Below are 21,902 nucleotides of genomic sequence, written 5' to 3' on the forward strand. Positions count from 1 at the left end.
ATTTTTTAATTGATTAAATTGTATTTTAATCAAAATATTTTTTTAAAAACTTTAATAATTAAATTATTTTTTAAGATATTTTTAATAATTTTTTTATTTTTAAACTGTGATTTTGTCAAAATTTTTATTAATAATTATAGTTATATTTTACTATTAGTTTTCCAATATTAATATATATTATTTTAACATTAAACAAAAAAATTTTGGTAAAATTATTTTTCGATATCAATATATATTAATTGTTATATATATTAAAGGTGGTAAAAATTTTTTATTTAAAGTTAAAATAATTTATATTGACATCGAAAAATTAATAATAAAATATAAAAATAATTATTAAAAAATTCTTGATAAAATCACAATTTAATAATTAAAAAATTATTGAAAGATATTCTAAAAAAATAATTTAATTATTAATTTTTAAAAATATTTTGGTAAAAATATAATTTAATTAATAAAAAATAATTTATTAAAAGATATTTTAGTAAATAAAATTTAATAACAAAAAATAAATTTTTTGTTAAAGTGTAATTTTATAAAAAAACAATATTTTTTTTTTGAAAATAGATAAAATTAATATTAGTTAATACAAAAAATTTAAAATAGATTAAATTTTTTTTTTAAAAAAATTATAAAAAAAGAGAACTTATATTTTACAAATAGAAAGAAAAAAAATATTATTTTAGCATTTTTCGAAAAAAAAAAGAGTGAAATTTTTTCTAATAATAATAATAATAATAAGTATAGAAAAAGGAAGGACGTACATTTATATGCTGTGGGATAAAGAAACCGGGAACCGTATACTTAATCTTTGATGTAATGTTCTAATCAGCAATGACAAGAAAGTGCAGGAAAAATTGCGTGTGACAAGAGGTTAAGTGCATTTGAGATTTGAATATGAATGGTACTTTTTCCCCTTCTCTTTTCTGTGTTCACATGAGAGGGTTTTTCGTGTCGATTTTTTTTTAAAGTTAAAATGTTAATAAATATATAATATATTAAAAAATTGAATTTTATATGAAGGTTTTTGATAATTTTAATATTTATTTTAAAAATATCTTTTGATAAACTCTTTTTGTATTATTAGACATATTAATTATTACTTAATGCTCTCACCTTTCTTCTTTTTCAAAAAGTTCAAGTTAAGCATGATATATGCTTCGTCTATCATTTATGTCCTAGTTGTAGTTATCAAAGGATTATATATTGGTTACAACTAGAAAGATATTCGTGCGCGGACAATAAAGATGCAAACTATAATAACATCAATGTCTGTTTATATTTTATATTTTATTTGATATAAAAAATAAAAGAAATTTTGTATGTTGTAAAAAAAATTTATAAAAATTTTGGAAAAAATGAAAAGAGTTTTTGTAAAGGAAAAAGAAAAACAAATGAAGTTTGTGCAATGTTTTTGTCCGTAATTAAGGATGTGATGAATTGAATATTAGTTAAAAATAATTTGTATATATTTTATCATTTTGATTGATTAAGATTTGATTTGTATTAAAGATGACCTTTTAGAATGAGTCTAACAAAAGAAATAGATAGCAAAAAATGAAATAGAGTTTTAACATTGTAAAAACTACGAAAAGGATAAAGATTTAATGCAATAGAGGTACAAAAAAATAGTTAGAATGACATATCTAAAATAAGTCATGTAAGTCTTAATCTTCTGTGATGATAGGATATGTCATGTGGTAAGATTGGTAGTATTTAATATTTAAAATGTCGGTGTTGTTGTTGGATTTGCAAGATTGAGAATAATATGAAAAAATTACACGTTATTATATAAATTCCAAAAAGAAAAAAATATTGGTCAAACGTATTATCATGGCCGACAATAAATCAAAGTTGGAGAAATAGGTTTGTATGAGGGACCATGGATGTATATAGAAATGAGATGATAAAGAAAAAATTAAAATACCTCAAGTTGAACCCATTGTCATATATTTCTGAAGACTTTAGGATAAACAACATTCTCTGTGTTGTTAGTGTTTTCATCTTGAGCAATTAAAATTTTCAAACCTTTTTTATTTGTGACTCTTGAGATGTCAACATAAAGTTGGCCATATGTAAACACTAGTTTTTTCAGTAGCAATTCGACATGGTCCAACGATTGTCCTTGACTTTTGTTTATTGTCATTGCATAAGATAGCATAACAGGAAATTGTCTCCTTTGGAATCTAAATGGTATCTGTTTATACCATGGGTTGAGTTGTCCGACCCGGGATGTTCTACAGACAAAGCGACCGACCTCTTTAGGTCAAGCGGACCGACTTCTTCACAAAGAACTCGGTCCAAATCGACAGGAAAGCCCAAAGAAGGGCCCAACTCAAGGAATACGATCCTGATCCAAGGACAGCCCAAGCCTATAGAGATAAGGGCGGTTCCATGGAAGATAAGCTGACCTCGACAAAAGATAAGATAAGATAACTAACTTATCTTATCTAAAGAAGGCCACATCTCACCATTATAAATACACTGGAGCACCCAGGTATAACTCATACTCTGATTCTACTCAATACCTGTTTAATACCCTTGCTAACTTAAGTATCGGAGTCCCTTGCAGGTACCCCACCCTTCGGTGACAAGGGATCAGCAGCATTCTCAGTTCCACAAGTCGGACACACCAGCTCCGGCTGCTACACACCTGCCGGACATGTCGGCTCCGACCAGCATAGAAGATCTCGTCCGAGATCGACCTACAGTTTCAGGTAAACCCTCGAAACAGTATCCTTACATATGATGGTGTGAGTGTCATTCTAGGAATGAAGACCTTATCGAGACAGTGGTTAGAATTCAACAACTTTGCCTCGATAACTTTATCCCCAAGTCTTGTAATTATCAACCTGGTACCGTTGCAAAGCCCTGATAAGTGATCAATGTTTCTGATAAGCATAACAGGACAACCGACCTTTAGCTTCAATTCATGATTTGGAAGCCCTGAGCACCTAAGTGTTGCTAAAAATTCTGGTGTGTGGATGCCTTCAATTTCATTGCTACCTCCTTCGGACAGAGACTTATTGGAACTAAGATAGGTCCTGCATTGATTGTTGTTCATTGCAGTCATGTAATCATTTACCTCATCTACAACATGAATTGTAGGAGCTAAAATAGCTCGACCTTTCAAGTGGCTTTCGTTAGCCATGTCAGCAATGTAATCAGAATAGATTGCTTCAATCATTGCCTGTATAGGATCATTATAATTAGTGATAAGCAATTCAGGAGGTATGTTAATCATGTTTCTTCCATCACATGTTCCTTCAGATGTTCCATTGCCGACCTGAAGAATCCATAAGGCAAATTGCTTTAAATCTTCTGCTGATGTATCTGTAGTCATACATTGTAGTCGCATGTTTACAGTGAACTTTAATATTTCACAATGCTGCCATAGATATGATGAGTTTAAAGACGCATTTACAATGTCTTGTCTTGTTCCTTTTGGGATCACTGGTAAGATTTGTCTAAAATCCCCACCGAAAACAATTGTTTTTCCCCCAAAAGGCAATTGTTTATTCTAATCATCTTTGAACCTCATCAAATCTCTCATTGTCTTATCCAGTGCCTCAAAGCAAAATTTGCTCATCATAGGAGCTTCGTCCCAAATTATGAGCTTAGCTGTTACAATCAATTCTGCTAACGGACTTCCTTGCTTGATGTTGCAAGTTGAGAACTCATCTGGAGTTAATGGTATGGCAAACCTAGAATGTGCAGTCTGACCTCCAGGTAGCAATAGAGAGGCAATACCGCTGAATGCAACAGTTAAAACTATTTGTCCCTTTGATCTTAGTGTCGAAGCTAAAGTTTTTCAAAGGAAAGTCTTTCCTGTACCTCCGTGGCCATACAAAAAGAATACACGTCCATGATGATTTTTTGCAGCGTTGATGATCTTATCATAAACCTTTCTTTGCTCTGCAGTTAATTTGGAGAGGCACTCAGTGTGTTTTGGCATGTTCCATTTTTAGCAATCAATGCACTTTTCATACACTTTTGACATCTTGCATGTTATGGTCACACTGATCTCAAAGTCATGATGGAAAAATGTATAGAGAGAAAGTAGAGTTTTATTATTTGCAAAAGCAAGAAGATGAAATCTCAGCATTTCTAAGGCATATCTTGAGACAATAAAGAAGTTTTAATTCTAGCTACAAATATAATCAAAGATAATCTGAGTGAAGATTCACCATTAATGGTGACATGACTAAAAAATCAGGCTTAAGTGTGTGTATTTTATATTCTATCCTCTACTTGGTTTATTTTCTTTCCAATAAGTTGTACTTTAGAAAGAGGGAAGTGTGTTTTTCATTTAGAATTTTTCTTACCATCTGGCTCCTCTAACATAAACAGGTAAACCCTCCATTACTTTAACAATGTCAGATTTCTATAATAAATGGGTGAAGAGACTTCTTAGACATGACAACACATTATGAGGTGAAATTTTAAAAATCTAAGTATAGGATATATAGATAATTATCTGTGTAATTAGAATGCCATAAATGAAGCAACAGAAATATGATACAATTTGGTAGAGGTTTGAATTTTTCATTTCATTCTAATGTATTTAAATGAAGTTGTATCAGTAATTAATTGAAGCACCGTGCTGCAAAATTTCAGCTAGATTAATTGTGAAAGGTTCAAAATCGAATTAAACAACAAAACCACAATGAAAACTCTAAATCTTAATTTGAAGTATATTTACATAACTCTGCATTATTGAAATTGAGCCACCTAAGAAATTAAGGGAATGTATAAAGTTGTTGGCTATGCAGAAGAGTGGTCTAATTGACTTAATTGAGGTACTATAAATAGTAGCACAGTATATGTCATTAAATTGACTTAGTTGAGGTACCATATATCGTTTAATGTATATAACAATGATACACTAAATGAAAATTTATATAGCATTACTTATATGTATTGTCCAAAGGAGATTATTATATAATATGCTTGATGAAAGTATAATGTGCTAAATAATAATTGTTTCATTCATTATTCATGTGTTTGTTATTTTTTTAAAATATTTTTTCTTCAATATTCTTTTATGCATATTATTTTTTTTTTATAAAACTTGAATTATTTTTTATTTATAAGACACTCATTACTGTTATTTTTATTTCTTTTTTATATGGAATATATTTTTTATTTTCTATTATGATTTTATATATTCTATTAAAGTACTAAAGAGCACTAAGAGTACTAAAAAAAGAATATAAAAAATTAATTAAATATCTAAAATTAAATTTTCATATAACATCAAATAATTCTTTTAATTTAGTTTTAAAATGTAAAATGCTGTAGTGTATGGAAAAAAATTTCTACGTTTAGTTATGATGGATGAGTTAAGCATCCTATGAATCAAGTAACATTGCATTCATGTTAATGATCAATAAGTGCAAGAAATTTTATGGCACATAGTAAAATAGAAAATTTGACTTGTAAGATTTAAACGCTTTGACAACCATAGCATCTGTCAGTTAAGAAAGCAAACTAATTAACCATAGTGAATACATAAATCACTACCAAATTGCAGTTACTACATATACTAAGCTAGAATGCAAACAAAACATTTGTCTCATCACAACTTTTTAAACATACCAACACTATAACTAACAGAAAAGTTTTCAATCCAGCTTTTTTTCCACAATTCCTCTTAAAAGTCTTGTTAGCTGATGCTTGCACATCTATCGACACAACTCCTTCTGCTGTCGAGCCATCACCCATATCAGAAGATGACCTCTTGGCTGGAGTCTCATAGGAGCTATCACAATTGCTCTCAACTGCTGAATCCTATTGTTGACGAAAACTCGAGAATTAGCAAGCAAAACATGAGTGACCTCAGGCCCAGTAATCTCTATATAAGGTGAATTACAATAAAAAAACACAGTAATTTCTTACCTTGGATAGAGAAACTGTAACACCCCACCATACAGAGTCTTATGCTTAAGTCATAATTCAGAGATGGCAAGGTATTACGACCTCTAAAATAAAAATTAGTACGTATAATAGTATGAATAATTGATTATAACTAGGAGCCTTTGTAGAAAAAGGGGTAAACAAAAACCGCAACCTTAAAGCGCAACACTCCGATCGATAACATAACGAAAAAGGATAGCCAACGCGAGACTATATATATACAAAAGAGTGTCAAAAACAGGAATATCAAGACTCAAGATCCGGATGCGAAGATAACCGGTCCGAGCATAACAATATATACATATGATAAAATAAGGAAAACCCCAAAGGAAACCCAAAGGGACACAAATACAAAAACCTATTCTCCAAAGCCTCCCATAAGAGGAGTCATCACAGTTTGTATTATTTAATGGAGATAAAAGTATCTAAGCAAAACATATAAACCAAAACATAGCCCCGAGAACAAAGGATCTTCGCAAATCTAGAAGTCTCCAGCATGCCTCAGCGGGAAACCTCACGTCCTACATCTGAAAACCACAAAATCCGCATGGGTGAGAACCAGAGGTCCCCAGCATGGTAACAGCTTCCACATATATAATACATAATAATGGAGGAAAGCCAAAGGCAATCCTAGGACTTCCTCCGAATAATATCAAAGCTTATAACAAGCTAAACCATATAAGGGCATCTGACTAAAGATTCTTCAGTCTAACTAATACTTCCCTTTCCAATTCCTTCAAACCTCCCAACCACCAGCAGGAGTATATTATAGCAAACACAGATATATCAGACAAAGAATATACAAGTAGGAGCAGTTAAGACATTTAGACAATTAGCAAGTAGTATGCAGTCAAATAGGCAATCTCAAACAATCCACATAGTATGCATATGATAAATGCCTGTCCCTAGTGGCCGATGATATCATCTTGTCGGTTATATAGCCAACCCGACAAGTCCTGGTCGCTAACCATTGGACTGTCCCTCTGTCGTGCATCCCCAAATTCGAGTTATACTCGTTATAAACTTGATCATAAACATGATCCATATACATCACCCTCACTGGTGAATATTTACGGGGGTTCGAGCTCATCCGGGCCTTTCACAGTGCCCGACCACACTTACAACATAGGGTTAACAGAGCTTCGAGTCTCAACCTGGAGCACGTGGTGGCTAGCCACTGCTACTACCCAAGGAAACTCGTACTCAGATAGTGGAAGTGCAATTTCACAATTATCAATAATTCAGCATCAACATGCATGAATTCTCATCCATGGATCAACATCCATACTAGCCATTCCGGCTCACGGTTCAATCCAGAACCAGCCAATATTCATAGCATACACAGCTATTCCGGCTCATGGTTAAATCCATAACCAGCCATTTCATTAACAATTATAGCCTTTCGGCCCATGGTATAACAAGCACTTCCTCCACCATCCTCCACATCTCACATAATCATCTTGATCCTCATTGATCATTCATATTTCCCTTACTTCACTCGCAAGTTATCACATTCACTAGCCCCTTTTTAATAGCTAGGCATGCCATAATGATTTAAGACATAAATGGTGAGATCGGAGGCTTAGAAGTATGAGATTTGGCTTTTAAAACTCAAAAATCAACTTTGGGATGAAAGCAGGGTCGCGCGTATGCGCACTCCACGCTCACGCGTGGGTGACCTCAAAAACTCATCGACGCGTAAGCGTCATGCACGCTAACGCGTGGATTCCAAACTTGCCCATCGACGCGCACGCGTCAACCACGCGTACGCGCGGGTGTTCTCGTGCCCCAGGCACAACACCGGCACAGTTCTGGCATAACTCTCTGGAAAATGGCTGGGCATTGGGTGCAGCACAATCGGCGCGCCCGCGCACATCACGCGTACGCGTGGATGGCGCTTTTCGGAAGATCGGCGCGTACGCGCCAGGTGCGCCCACGCGCAAGGGGTGATTCTGCTAAAAATTTTCCAAGTTAAAAGCTGCAGAATTCACAGATTTTTACCCCAATCTTCCAACGGACATAACTTCCTCATTTTAAATCGTTTTTCGCCCGTTCTTCGAACGGCATGGACATCCCGGATCCAATTTCATTTCTAAACAGATTTGGTACAAAACGGGGATCCGTAGTCCAAGTTATGTCCCGTCAAAGTATGCCCAAAAACCATATTCTCATACAAAACCACAATATGCCATTTTCAAAACAAACCATTTTCAACTCTTTCCAAAATCAATCAAAACATGTCAATTTCATCCCTTTTCTTTGAAATCAATTCAAAATATATCAAATTCAACATCAAGCCTCCTCAACTCACATATTGACACATTACCACAATCTACGAAATCACTATCTCATCATTTTAACCCACTTCACCCAAGTGGCTCAAACTCAAACATATTGACATATCATATACTATCCCTCATGCCAATTCTCAACAACACCAATTCCAATAAATCATTATTGTACACAATCAACATCATACTCACCATCAACATGGTTCAACCCACAATTCAACCATAACCAATCATCAAGCATATATCACAACATGCATATTTCTCATACATCATACCACCAAGGCATCAATAATCATCATCACATATATGACTACATCATATATCTCAATCATTTAACAACATCAACCATTCAATGCCTATCTTAGGGCCTCTAGCCTAAGTATTTCCTACCACATTACATATTAGATACGGGAAACCGAAACCATACCTTAGCCGATTTTCCCAAGCTCCACCGGAGCACTTCTAAACCACTTATCCACAAGCTCTCAAGGCCTCAACACTTCCAAGAACAGATTTTGCACCACCAAACCCTTTCCAAGCTTTTCAAAATCACCAATCAAGCTCCAATATCCACACATAAACAACCTAAGCCACAACCATCATACCCATACACAACATCTCAAAACCCATACATCATAAAAATCACAAATCACACTAGGGTTGAGAATCTTACCACACCCAAGGTCCAAGGAGACAAGATTAACCTTCTCCTTCAAGAGAGTTGGGTCCTATAACATCAAAGAACCCAAAATCTCAACATTTCACCCATGAAACTCGAAAATAGGGGCTGGAATTTCGAACAGAAACTTGTGGCTTACCTCAAGATTGGTTGTATGGGTTTTGTAGAGCTCTCCGCGGTGAACGCGTGGCCGCAAACGGGGCGGCAATCGGAGCTCTAGATCAAAAGTTATGGTGGTTTGAAGATCAAGTGAGAGAGAGAAGTTGAGAGAATGTTCTTCCCTTCCTCTCCACCATTTCAGCTTGTGTGTGTAACAAATGAGGAGAGAGAGTGCTGAAAACTAGGGTTTTGGTTAAGTTATGTTGGGCCAAGGGCCCACTTTGGGTCCAATTGGCCCGGTTTGGCCCGTTCGGTCCAATCTTGGTCCGAATTCTATAAATTTGGTACCGAAATTCTCGTCTCAATCTCCTCTATCACATTTAGCCATAAAAATCACATTTTAGGCTTTCTAGAATAAATTCTCATTTATGGGTTAATTAGCCGTTAATTAACCGGGTTTTACATTCTACCCACCTAATTGGGAATTTTGCCCACAAAATTCAAATGCAATTACCTGAGAATAAATGCGGATAGTCCGTTCGCATCTCCGACTCAAGTTCCCAAGTGTGTTCCTCAACACCGCCTCGACTCCATGCCACTTTGACCAATGAAACCTCTTTTCCACGCAACCGTTTGATACCAGTATCATCAATTCTGACCGGAGCCACTGGAAGCGTCAAATCTTCCCTTAACTGAATCGATTCAGGTTCCAACACATGGCTAGCATCAGGAGTGTACTTCCGAAGCTGCGACACGTGAAACACGTCGTGCAGGTTCGAAAGATGAGGTGGTAGAGCCATCCGATACGCCACCGGTCCAATCCTCTCCAGGATCTGAAATGGACCAATGTATCGAGGATTCAACTTCTTTGCCTTAATTGCCCTACCTATTCCCGTAGTCGGAGTAACCTTAAGGAAAACATGGTCTCCTTCCTCAAACTCTAAGGGCTTTCGCCTCTGATCGGCGTAGCTCTTTTGACGACTCTGCGCCGTAAGCATCCTATCACGGATCTTCTTGACTTGTTCAGTAGTCTCAGCTATCATTTCCGGCCCCAACAAGCTTTTCTCTCCAGCTTCATACCAACATAGCGGAGATTGACATTTTCTCCCATACAAGGCCTCATACAGAGCCATTCCAATGCTCGCATGATAGCTATTATTGTATGCAAACTCCACTAATGGCATATACCGATCCCAACTCACCGGTTGGTCCAAAACACAAGCTCTCAACATATCCTCTAGTGTTTGGATTGTCCTCTCAGATTGACCATCTGTTTGAGGATGGTAAGCCGTGCTCAAGCTTAATCGGGTTCCAAAAGCTTTCTGAAATGCACCCCAAAACCTTGAAGTGAAACGAGGATCTCTATCAGAAATTATAGTAGCAGGTACACCATGAAGTCTCACAATCTCCTTTATGTACAACCGTGCTAGCTCCTCTAGGGTGTAAGTCATCCGAATGGGTAAAAAGTGAGCTGACTTCGTCAGTCGGTCCACAATCACCCAAATAGCATCAAAACCAGTCCTAGTCCTTGGCAATCCAGACACAAAGTCCATTGCAATACTTTCCCACTTCCATTGCGGAATCTCTAAAGGTTGCAACATTCCGGAAGGTCTTTGATGTTCAATCTTTACCTTTTGGCAAGTTAAGCACTTTGAAACATATCCCGCCACATCATTCTTCATACCCGGCCACCAAAACATCGCCTTTAAATCATGGTACATCTTAGTACTTCCCGGGTGAATGGAGAATCCACTTTTGTGTGCCTCCTTTAAAATATCTTGCCTCAAAGTGCCAACATCCGGCACAATGATCCTACCCTTGAATCTCCATAACCCATCTTTTTCTTCCGACACTCTCCACCGTTTTCCTTGCTCAATAGCCGGTAACACCTTCCATAACGCTTCATCATTTTGATGAGCCTTTAGGAGTTCGGACTTAAAGTCACTTGAGATTTCTAATCGGCTCAAACACAAGGTTCCGGATACTTCTCGAGCACCGATTTTTAGACTCTCAAATCCCTTGAGCAACGTCTCCTCTTGAAGCATCATCCAAGCCGCATATAACGACTTCCGACTTAACGCATCCGCCACTACATTCGCTTTTCCTGGGTGGTAATGTAACTCAAAGTCGTAGTCTTTCAACAATTCCATCCACCTCCTCTGTCTCATATTGAGCTCTTTCTGATCGAAGAGGTACTTCAAGCTCTTATGATCAGAGAAAACTTGGAACTTAACCCCATAGAGATAATGCCTCCACACCTTCAAGGCAAACACAACCGCAGCGAGTTCCAAATCGTGCGTAGGGTAACTAACTTCATGAGGTCTCAACTGTCGTGAGGCATACGCCACCACATTACGATGCTGCATCAGCACGCATCCTAGACCCTTTAATGAGGCATCACAATACACCTCAAATGGCTCATTCGGCTCGGGTAACACTAACACAGGTGCAGTGGTCAACTTTTTCTTTAATGTCTGAAAGCTCTCCTCGCACTCAGGAGTCCAAACAAATGGAGTGTCTTTGCGGGTTAACTTTGTCATTGGCAAAGCTATCTGTGAAAAGCCTTTGATAAACCTTCGGTAATAGCCAGCTAAACCCAGAAAACTCCTTATCTCCGTCATGGTGGTTGGTTGCTTCCAATCCATTACAGCCTCCACCTTAGTTGGATCTACGGCTATTCCCTTCTTACTCACCACATGGCCCAAAAACTTCACCTCACTCTTCCAAAACTCACATTTAGACAGTTTTGCATAGAGTTTCTTCTCCTTTAGAATCTGCAATACGGTCCTCAAGTGTTCCGCATGCTCTTCTTTAGTCTTGGAGTAAATCAGTATGTCATCAATGAAGACAACAACGAATTTGTCCAGAAACGGACGAAAAACTCTATTCATGTAATCCATGAATACCGCAGGAGCGTTTGTCAACCCAAATGACATTACCGTGTACTCGTAATGACCATAACGAGTCCTGAAAGCGGTCTTAGGGATATCCTCATCCCTCACCCTTATCTGGTGATAACCGGATCGCAAATCGATCTTGGAGAAAACTCCAGCTCCTTGTAACTGATCCATGAGATCATCAATTCTCGGCAATGGGTACTTATTCTTTATTGTAACCTTGTTCAGCTGCCTGTAATCCACACAAAGCCGCATACTCCCATCCTTCTTCTTCACCAGTAACACTGGAGCACCCCACGGAGAGACACTTGGTCGTATAAAATTCTTTCCCAACAAATCCTCTAACTGAGACTTTAACTCGTTCATCTCTAACGGTGACATCCTATAAGGAGCACTTGAGATTGGTCCCGCCCCGGGCACCAATTCAATAGCAAACTCAACCTCTCGGTTAGGTGGAAACTCGTCAATATCATCAGGAAACACTTCCGGAAACTCACACACAACCGGAATCTGTTCCAACCTTTGATCATCACCCGAAACGCCCGCGGTTAACAACATGATACCCTGACATTCAACACCAGAGCAATTCACCATCATCGAATTCAAATAATAATTATTCACCACGACCGGCCCTTCTGTATCTTCCGGCATAAAGTACACCGACTTTGTAGAACAATCAAGCAGAACATGGTTCTTAGATAGCCAGTCCAATCCCAAGATAAGATCAAGACCAATCATCGGTAAGCAGATCAAATTATGAACAAAATCACGCTGCTTGAATCTAAAGGAAACTTCCGGGCATCCTAGCCTAGTTACCATAGCCTCATGGGTAGCATTATACACCTTTAGGTCATAACCTAAAGTTACAATCTTCAATCCTAACTCATGGGCTTTCTCAAATGCAATAAATGAATGCGATGCTCCCAATTCAAATAAAGCATTTAAAGTTTGACCAGCTATTTCACAGTTACCTCGAATGAGTGTCTCGGATCCCTCTGCACCCACAGCTGAGGTGGTGAACACCTGACCAGTTTGTTGTGCTTTCCCAGCACCTTGCTTCTGCCGCTCCGGACACCATGGGAGCTTATGTCCTGCCTTTCCACAATTGTAGCACAAACCCCATCCGGCCTTGCATGGTTTTCTCGGATGGTGACTTCCACACCTAGTACAAACTTGATCATTCTGAGGTTGCTTCCCACACCTTTTCCCTTGGGAGTTGTTGTTGTTGAGCCTCCTAAAGGAACCTCTCCTCTTGAAAGGCGGACCTCTAGGTGCAATGCTCTCCCCTCGGTTCTGTGGAGATGATCCTTTGTGACTTGCCCTCTTAGCGGCTGCCCTCTTCGCACACTCTTCAGCCACCCCACACTTGTTCACCAACACAACGAAAGTTCTAATCTCCATTGGTCCCTGAGCTCTATTTATGTCGTTGCCATGGTTGTTCATCTGTTGACCAAGGGCTTCAGCAGTGGCTTGCATAGCAGTAGCCATGTTCTCTAATGCAGTCGTAAAGTTCACCGGGTCGTTAGGGCTAATTTCCGGCGCACGAGCATTAGTACGACCTCTACCACGGCCTCTACCACGACCTCTACCACAACCTCTACCGCGTCCACGAGGCGCCATCTGGTTCCTATACACACCAAACAATCGATATTAAGTTGATCAGTCTCAATATCGGAAGTTTAGTGCTTCAAGTCCCAAACGCATGCTCATGAACGTTTATGCCAATTATATCAAGTAGATATACTAACAGCACATAACACACACACAGAGAATGCACAGAAGCATAGTCAGTCCATTCCTCAGGCTCTATAAGAACGAACTGCTCTGATACCATAATGTAACACCCCACCATACAGAGTCTTATGCTTAAGTCATAATTCAGAGATGGCAAGGTATTACGACCTCTAAAATAAAAATTAGTACGTATAATAGTATGAATAATTGATTATAACTAGGAGCCTTTGTAGAAAAAGGGGTAAACAAAAACCGCAACCTTAAAGCGCAACACTCCGATCGATAACATAACGAAAAAGGATAGCCAACGCGAGACTATATATATACAAAAGAGTGTCAAAAACAGGAATATCAAGACTCAAGATCCGGATGCGAAGATAACCGGTCCGAGCATAACAATATATACATATGATAAAATAAGGAAAACCCCAAAGGAAACCCAAAGGGACACAAATACAAAAACCTATTCTCCAAAGCCTCCCATAAGAGGAGTCATCACAGTTTGTATTATTTAATGGAGATAAAAGTATCTAAGCAAAACATATAAACCAAAACATAGCCCCGAGAACAAAGGATCTTCGCAAATCTAGAAGTCTCCAGCATGCCTCAGCGGGAAACCTCACGTCCTACATCTGAAAACCACAAAATCCGCATGGGTGAGAACCAGAGGTCCCCAGCATGGTAACAGCTTCCACATATATAATACATAATAATGGAGGAAAGCCAAAGGCAATCCTAGGACTTCCTCCGAATAATATCAAAGCTTATAACAAGCTAAACCATATAAGGGCATCTGACTAAAGATTCTTCAGTCTAACTAATACTTCCCTTTCCAATTCCTTCAAACCTCCCAACCACCAGCAGGAGTATATTATAGCAAACACAGATATATCAGACAAAGAATATACAAGTAGGAGCAGTTAAGACATTTAGACAATTAGCAAGTAGTATGCAGTCAAATAGGCAATCTCAAACAATCCACATAGTATGCATATGATGAATGCCTGTCCCTAGTGGCCGATGATATCATCTTGTCGGTTATATAGCCAACCCGACAAGTCCTGGTCGCTAACCATTGGACTGTCCCTCTGTCGTGCATCCCCAAATTCGAGTTATACTCGTTATAAACTTGATCATAAACATGATCCATATACATCACCCTCACTGGTGAATATTTACGGGGGTTCGAGCTCATCCGGGCCTTTCACAGTGCCCGGCCACACTTACAACATAGGGTTAACAGAGCTTCGAGTCTCAACCTGGAGCACGTGGTGGCTAGCCACTGCTACTACCCAAGGAAACTCGTACTCAGATAGTGGAAGTGCAATTTCACAATTATCAATAATTCAGCATCAACATGCATGAATTCTCATCCATGGATCAACATCCATACTAGCCATTCCGGCTCACGGTTCAATCCAGAACCAGCCAATATTCATAGCATACACAGCTATTCCGGCTCATGGTTAAATCCATAACCAGCCATTTCATTAACAATTATAGCCTTTCGGCCCATGGTATAACAAGCACTTCCTCCACCATCCTCCACATCTTACATAATCATCTTGATCCTCATTGATCATTCATATTTCCCTTACTTCACTCGCAAGTTATCACATTCACTAGCCCCTTTTTAATAGCTAGGCATGCCATAATGATTTAAGACATAAATGGTGAGATCGGAGGCTTAGAAGTATGAGATTTGGCTTTTAAAACTCAAAAATCAACTTTGGGATGAAAGCAGGGTCGCGCGTATGCGCACTCCACGCTCACGCGTGGGTGACCTCAAAAACTCATCGACGCGTAAGCGTCATGCACGCTAACGCGTGGATTCCAAACTTGCCCATCGACGCGCACGCGTCAACCACGCGTACGCGCGGGTGTTCTCGTGCCCCAGGCACAACACCGGCACAGTTCTGGCATAACTCTCTGGAAAATGGCTGGGCATTGGGTGCAGCACAATCAGCGCGCCCGCGCACATCACGCGTACGCGTGGATGGCGCTTTTCGGAAGATCGGCGCGTACGCGCCAGGTGCGCCCACGCGCAAGGGGTGATTCTGCTAAAAATTTTCCAAGTTAAAAGCTGCAGAATTCACAGATTTTTACCCCAATCTTCCAACGGACATAACTTCCTCATTTTAAATCGTTTTTCGCCCGTTCTTCGAACGGCATGGACATCCCGGATCCAATTTCATTTCTAAACAGATTTGGTACAAAACGGGGATCCGTAGTCCAAGTTATGTCCCGTCAAAGTATGCCCAAAAACCATATTCTCATACAAAACCACAATATGCCATTTTCAAAACAAACCATTTTCAACTCTTTCCAAAATCAATCAAAACATGTCAATTTCATCCCTTTTCTTTGAAATCAATTCAAAATATATCAAATTCAACATCAAGCCTCCTCAACTCACATATTGACACATTACCACAATCTACGAAATCACTATCTCATCATTTTAACCCACTTCACCCAAGTGGCTCAAACTCAAACATATTGACATATCATATACTATCCCTCATGCCAATTCTCAACAACACCAATTCCAATAAATCATTATTGTACACAATCAACATCATACTCACCATCAACATGGTTCAACCCACAATTCAACCATAACCAATCATCAAGCATATATCACAACATGCATATTTCTCATACATCATACCACCAAGGCATCAATAATCATCATCACATATATGACTACATCATATATCTCAATCATTTAACAACATCAACCATTCAATGCCTATCTTAGGGCCTCTAGCCTAAGTATTTCCTACCACATTACATATTAGATACGGGAAACCGAAACCATACCTTAGCCGATTTTCCCAAGCTCCACCGGAGCACTTCTAAACCACTTATTCACAAGCTCTCAAGGCCTCAACACTTCCAAGAACAGATTTTGCACCACCAAACCCTTTCCAAGCTTTTCAAAATCACCAATCAAGCTCCAATATCCACACATACACAACCTAAGCCACAACCATCATACCCATACACAACATCTCAAAACCCAAACATCATAAAAATCACAAATCACACTAGGGTTGAGAATCTTACCACACCCAAGGTCCAAGGAGACAAGATTAACCTTCTCCTTCAAGAGAGTTGGGTCCTATAACATCAAAGAACCCAAAATCTCAACATTTCACCCATGAAACTCGAAAATAGGGGCTGGAATTTCGAACAGAAACTTGTGGCTTACCTCAAGATTGGTTGTATGGGTTTTGTAGAGCTCTCCGCGGTGAACGCGTGGCCGCAAACGGGGCGGCAATCGGAGCTCTAGATCAAAAGTTATGGTGGTTTGAAGATCAAGTGAGAGAGAGAAGTTGAGAGAATGTTCTTCCCTTCCTCTCCACCATTTCAGCTTGTGTGTGTAACAAATGAGGAGAGAGAGTGCTGAAAACTAGGGTTTTGGTTAAGTTATGTCGGGCCAAGGGCCCACTTTGGTCGCCAATTGGCCCGGTTTGGCCCGTTCGGTCCAATCTTGGTCCGAATTCTATAAATTTGGTACCGAAATTCTCGTCTCAATCTCCTCTATCACATTTAGCCATAAAAATCACATTTTAGGCTTTCTAGAATAAATTCTCATTTATGGGTTAATTAGCCGTTAATTAACCGGGTTTTACAGAAACTACCTCATGTCCATTGCTATTATCACCTGTTTTAGTTGTAGAGATATTAGGTACATGTTCAGAGCACTGTAGGAACCAAGATCATTTGAAGGCAAGATGTTAGTTTCAATAATAAATTGTTCAACACAACTCAATTCTAGTTCCAATCGCAACATACTATACTTACAGAAGCATTGAAACAGAAGCATTGAAAGAAGAATTGGCAGAACCAAAAATGGACATGAGGTATTCATCATCTGAAATCTTTAAAATGTTGTATACCCCTTCAACAGCATTAATATTCTTATAGGTGATATTGAGTTTGAATAAGAACCTTTTGTCAACAATAGTATCCAAGGACTTAGGATACGACTCACCTTTTTCCCACTTCTTTACATGCACATAATAATTCTTTTATCAGTCCGGAAAACATACAATATAGAAGGAAAGTATTCCCATGAGTTAGACTTACAGATAACTCCTTAATTTTCTCAACAGCCTTTCCCACAGTTTTCTCTACTTCTTTGTTCCATAAAAGGAGCTTCATACATCCGCTTCCATCAGTCATGATTATTTGTAGCCTATACCTGGAATAACATATCAGTAGCACATTAATGATAACAATAAAGACATGGCCATATGCAACTACACTGAATTTCATAATTCAGGATATCAAGCAGACCCTTAAAAAAGATAAACAAAGAACGGACACAAAAAAAATTAACCTTAGCATAGCCTTGAAGCCTACACGCCTACAATGATCACACCAGTACCTATCTTTGCTCTCTAGAACTTTCTTTGGACATGTCTTGCATGATGTATAGGACCAGTCATCTTTACCGACCTCTAAAGACACAACGTTTCCCACAATCCAGCAAGAGGTTTCCTTAAAAAATATTTTGAAATCAATAACAAAACTTTATCGGCTTAAGTGATCAATTACAAATCTCACCTGTGTCATATTAAGAACCTCCTCTATGGTGCATATTGGGACAATGCCTGCATTGATTTCATCTGCCACAGAGTATTGAGGCTGCGATTGAAGAGGAGTTATCCGTTGTGAACAGGGCACAACCTCCTCGGCCAATCTGTAGAAAGTCCAAAAAGACTCATATAAGTTAATATGCTTTTTAAGTTATATTTTATGTACTCATAATAGAGCAGTAATTTGGGCACTCCAGAGACACACCTTTTCTTGAAGTCAATAACTTCGAGAAGGTTTAGATTGAAGTAATATTTGGAGACATAGTAAGTGCTCTGAACATTCACAAAGTTTAAATACACATTCGATTTAAATAGCTGAACAACCATTATGAAAGGCTCCCCATCATCTCGCTCGAGGTGTGGAAGCACTTGGTCCACCAATTCTCCAAACAATGTACATTTAATCTTGTGCTTCCTAGAACGAAAGGCATAATACAACTCTAACAGTATTTTTGGACACTAAATATCCAGCATATGCTTGATTTAAATGACTGCAAAACTCAAACAAAATGTACAATTGAAAAGAGAGAGAAAAAGTAAATATTACTCTAGGTCTTCCAACTATAGTGCAATACGCTTGCTTTCATTACTCGTGCGTGTAATCATCCCCATAGCCTCTTCCTTTGCAACAACCTCTCCTATGTAATCTGCATATCACAGTAAGGCCATTTAAATCTAAACCTGTAATAAAATCGAAGATCATATCTCAAGAAATTAAGATGTATGTTGATGTAACGTACCAAACAACAAATTGCCATCCATTGGAGCATTTGACTCAAGTTCAGCAAAGGGGCAAAATTTGAATGGATTAAAAGCGAATTTCTCGATTGGAAGGACTTCCACCTCTGTCTTTGTATAGAAGCTAAGCTTGTACTTATGAGCAGTTGTCCTTACCTTCCCATTGTTAATTTTGACAATAAAATTCCGCATCCTATACACGGCATGCTCTTTTACCCTCTCCCTGAATAAATCCAAGCCAGGCTTACATATTGTTCCATGAATTCTATCACCCTGCAAAACATTTTGAAACCCAAGAAAATAAAACTTGTTAGAAAGACATTAAAGAAGAGAATGCAATGGATAACGAAATTCCATCCAATACCTGCTCATCTTGCAAAACCATCTCCAAGCTAAACACTTCATTCTGGTTCTACTGGCTAGGAAACTCATACAATCGGGCAACACCCACGACCAACGACCAAGCCAGCTTGGTTGGATTGATGTCTCTGATCAAGTTTGTTTTTGCAGCCATTCTTTGCATCCTAAAACTGCTTCAACCAAAAGTCCTACCAAGTATAACTAACAATAGATTTATATTTCTCATGTAACCTATACCATTCTAATATTTATATAGAGTTGTTCCTCTCACAATGAATGGAATGAGCAGAAAAACCTGGAATTTTTAAAGAGTTCCGGTGAGTGCCTAAATGGAATGTCCTAAATCCATTCCTTTAGTAACTGTAGGTCCTTCCACATGGGCGGGAAGATACGCTACTTGCATCTGAAATTCAATTTTTCGAGGACCTTTGACCAACTAAGCCATCATGTCTGCACTTCTTTTGGAGGGAACACTGTAGCTACCTCGTCTACTGGAACGTTACCTTCGTGACCAGCCCTGATAAAAAGATGGCAATTGTTTTTTTTTTGGGTTGATAACACTGGTGGGAGACAATTTTTTGGAGGATCTTTAGACATAAGCCAACGCGTAGGATTTAGGGATTGCATTTTCATTCTAATGGAGGGAATACTATTCATACTGGAGTACGTGTCTCTACCTGCGAAACTGCAGAATTGGGTGTTTTTGGTGGGAACACTGGTGGTGGACAATTTTTTGGAGGATCTTTATACATAAGCCAATGCGTAGGATTTAGGGATTGCATTTTCATCCTAATGGAGGGATCACTATTCATTGTGGAGTACGTGTCTTTACCTCCAAAACTGCAGAATTGGGTGTTTTTGGAGGGAACACTATGTAAGCTTTGGGAAGTGAACTGCTTAACTATTATATTATAGATAGATATAAGTACCAATAAAATTAGGCGCCTATTCATTTTTAAATTAAATTTTTAAGTCATCGAGGGCTTCTTTTTTTGTATGTATGCAGACGTGGCTACTTCTTTTTCTTTTCTTTTTATCATCGTTTTTTTAATTATTGTCGTCATTGTTATCTTCTTATTTTTGTGCCTGCTTTTTTCTTCAATATTGCTGTTGTTGTCACTATTGTCAATGTTGCTGTCGTCACTGCCATTACCATTGTTGTCTTTGTATTGTTGTCGTTATTGTTGTTTAATTTTTTCTCTTTTTTTTTGAGAAAAGGACAAATCGATTCTTGACTTTTTGGTTCGCGGATATTTAAGTCCTTGAGCATTTAAAAATATATTTAAGTCTTTGACATTTTCAAAATCTAGACACTTTAAACCCTGTGTCTAATTTGTCCCATTTTAAAAAATCTTTCACGTATTCATCGGTATCAACCAGGTTAGTATAACAAGGGTCACATTTGATTTTTTCATTGGGTCTGACAAACCCAAGTGAACATGAGGAATCAATATGTCCAGGTTTTAAAAAGGTCAAGAACTTAAATGTATTTTCAAATCCTCGAAGATTTAAATATCTGCGGATCAAAAGGTCAAGGACCTATTTGTCCTTTTCTTTTTTTTCCTTATCCTCCTTTATTATCATCATAATCGTCCTAGTCATTTTCATCTTTTCCTTCTTCTATATATGTTCAAAAAAGTAGAGCATAGAAATTTTGATGTACAATACATAAATTTTGGAACATAGTACAGAGATTTTAGTATGCAGCATAAAAGTTTTTAAAGGATCACATGCCCAGAACATTGGCACAACTAACAAAATACGCAGAGAACAGAAATTTCAATGCATAACACAAAAATTTTAGTGCACAACACAAAAATTTTTAAAGCACACATATCTAAAATATTGACATCCAACTAACAAAATATGCAAAACACATAAATTTTGGTGTACAACATAGAAATCTTGGTGTGTAGCACATAAATTTTGGTCTGCAATACAGAAATTATTTAAGAACCACATACTTAGAACATTGACTCACTCAACTAACAAAATACATTCGCAGCAAAAATTATGTGTTATGTGATTTATCACCAATAATGCGTGGTTCTGAATCTTTTTCATTGTCTCCTATAACTTTCGCAACTAGATCCCTATTTTTGACCTCCATCAATGCACCTTCAGTATAGGTGTTGACCCCATTACAATTGCAAGTTCCACAAAGGCACACACATCAGTGCATCAACTAAGTTATCCGCATCATATGCCTGAACGAGAAAATTTGCTGCAAATGACGGGAACAACACGTAGGAAGTAACCTGTTGACCCACTAGAATGACACTAGAATTCTCCTCTATCCGGCCGGTTGGCGGACACAGAGTAGAACCACCTGAGCTATCATCTACATCTTCCATCCTTGCAAACAACTCTATATCAGCCAAAATATGAGAATCTAGCTATGTCGTTATCGCCTTAAATTTCATATTTTCCAAATTTGACATAACCTTGCTTAAGTGAGGTAGAAATCCTAAAAAAGGCTTGTTTCACACGTTTTTTTACCACACTATCTCAATTTCTGTAATGTACTAGTTTGTAAATTCAACAAACTCATTAACGAATTAAAAAACACACCAATATGCTT

The 21,902-nt window shown here is 38.0% G+C and overlaps 1 protein-coding gene across 1 annotated transcript; it reads right to left on the reverse strand.

The window, feature by feature from the left end:
• Positions 1-17,259: 17,259 nt before the first annotated feature.
• LOC140184206 (replication protein A 70 kDa DNA-binding subunit D-like) lies at positions 17,260-21,675 on the reverse strand. Its single transcript, XM_072234513.1, has 10 exons — positions 21,529-21,675; positions 20,154-20,222; positions 18,964-19,234; positions 18,814-18,870; positions 18,429-18,663; positions 18,192-18,327; positions 17,965-18,125; positions 17,712-17,826; positions 17,427-17,629; positions 17,260-17,326 (listed from the first exon to the last, which is right to left on the reverse strand). The coding sequence occupies exons 1-10, from the start codon at positions 21,673-21,675 to the stop codon at positions 17,260-17,262; spliced, it is 1,461 nt and encodes a 486-aa protein (XP_072090614.1).
• Positions 21,676-21,902: the final 227 nt, after the last annotated feature.

Source organism: Arachis hypogaea, chromosome 4 (genome assembly GCF_003086295.3).
Source record: "Arachis hypogaea cultivar Tifrunner chromosome 4, arahy.Tifrunner.gnm2.J5K5, whole genome shotgun sequence".
NCBI classification, from domain to species: Eukaryota; Viridiplantae; Streptophyta; class Magnoliopsida; order Fabales; family Fabaceae; genus Arachis; species Arachis hypogaea.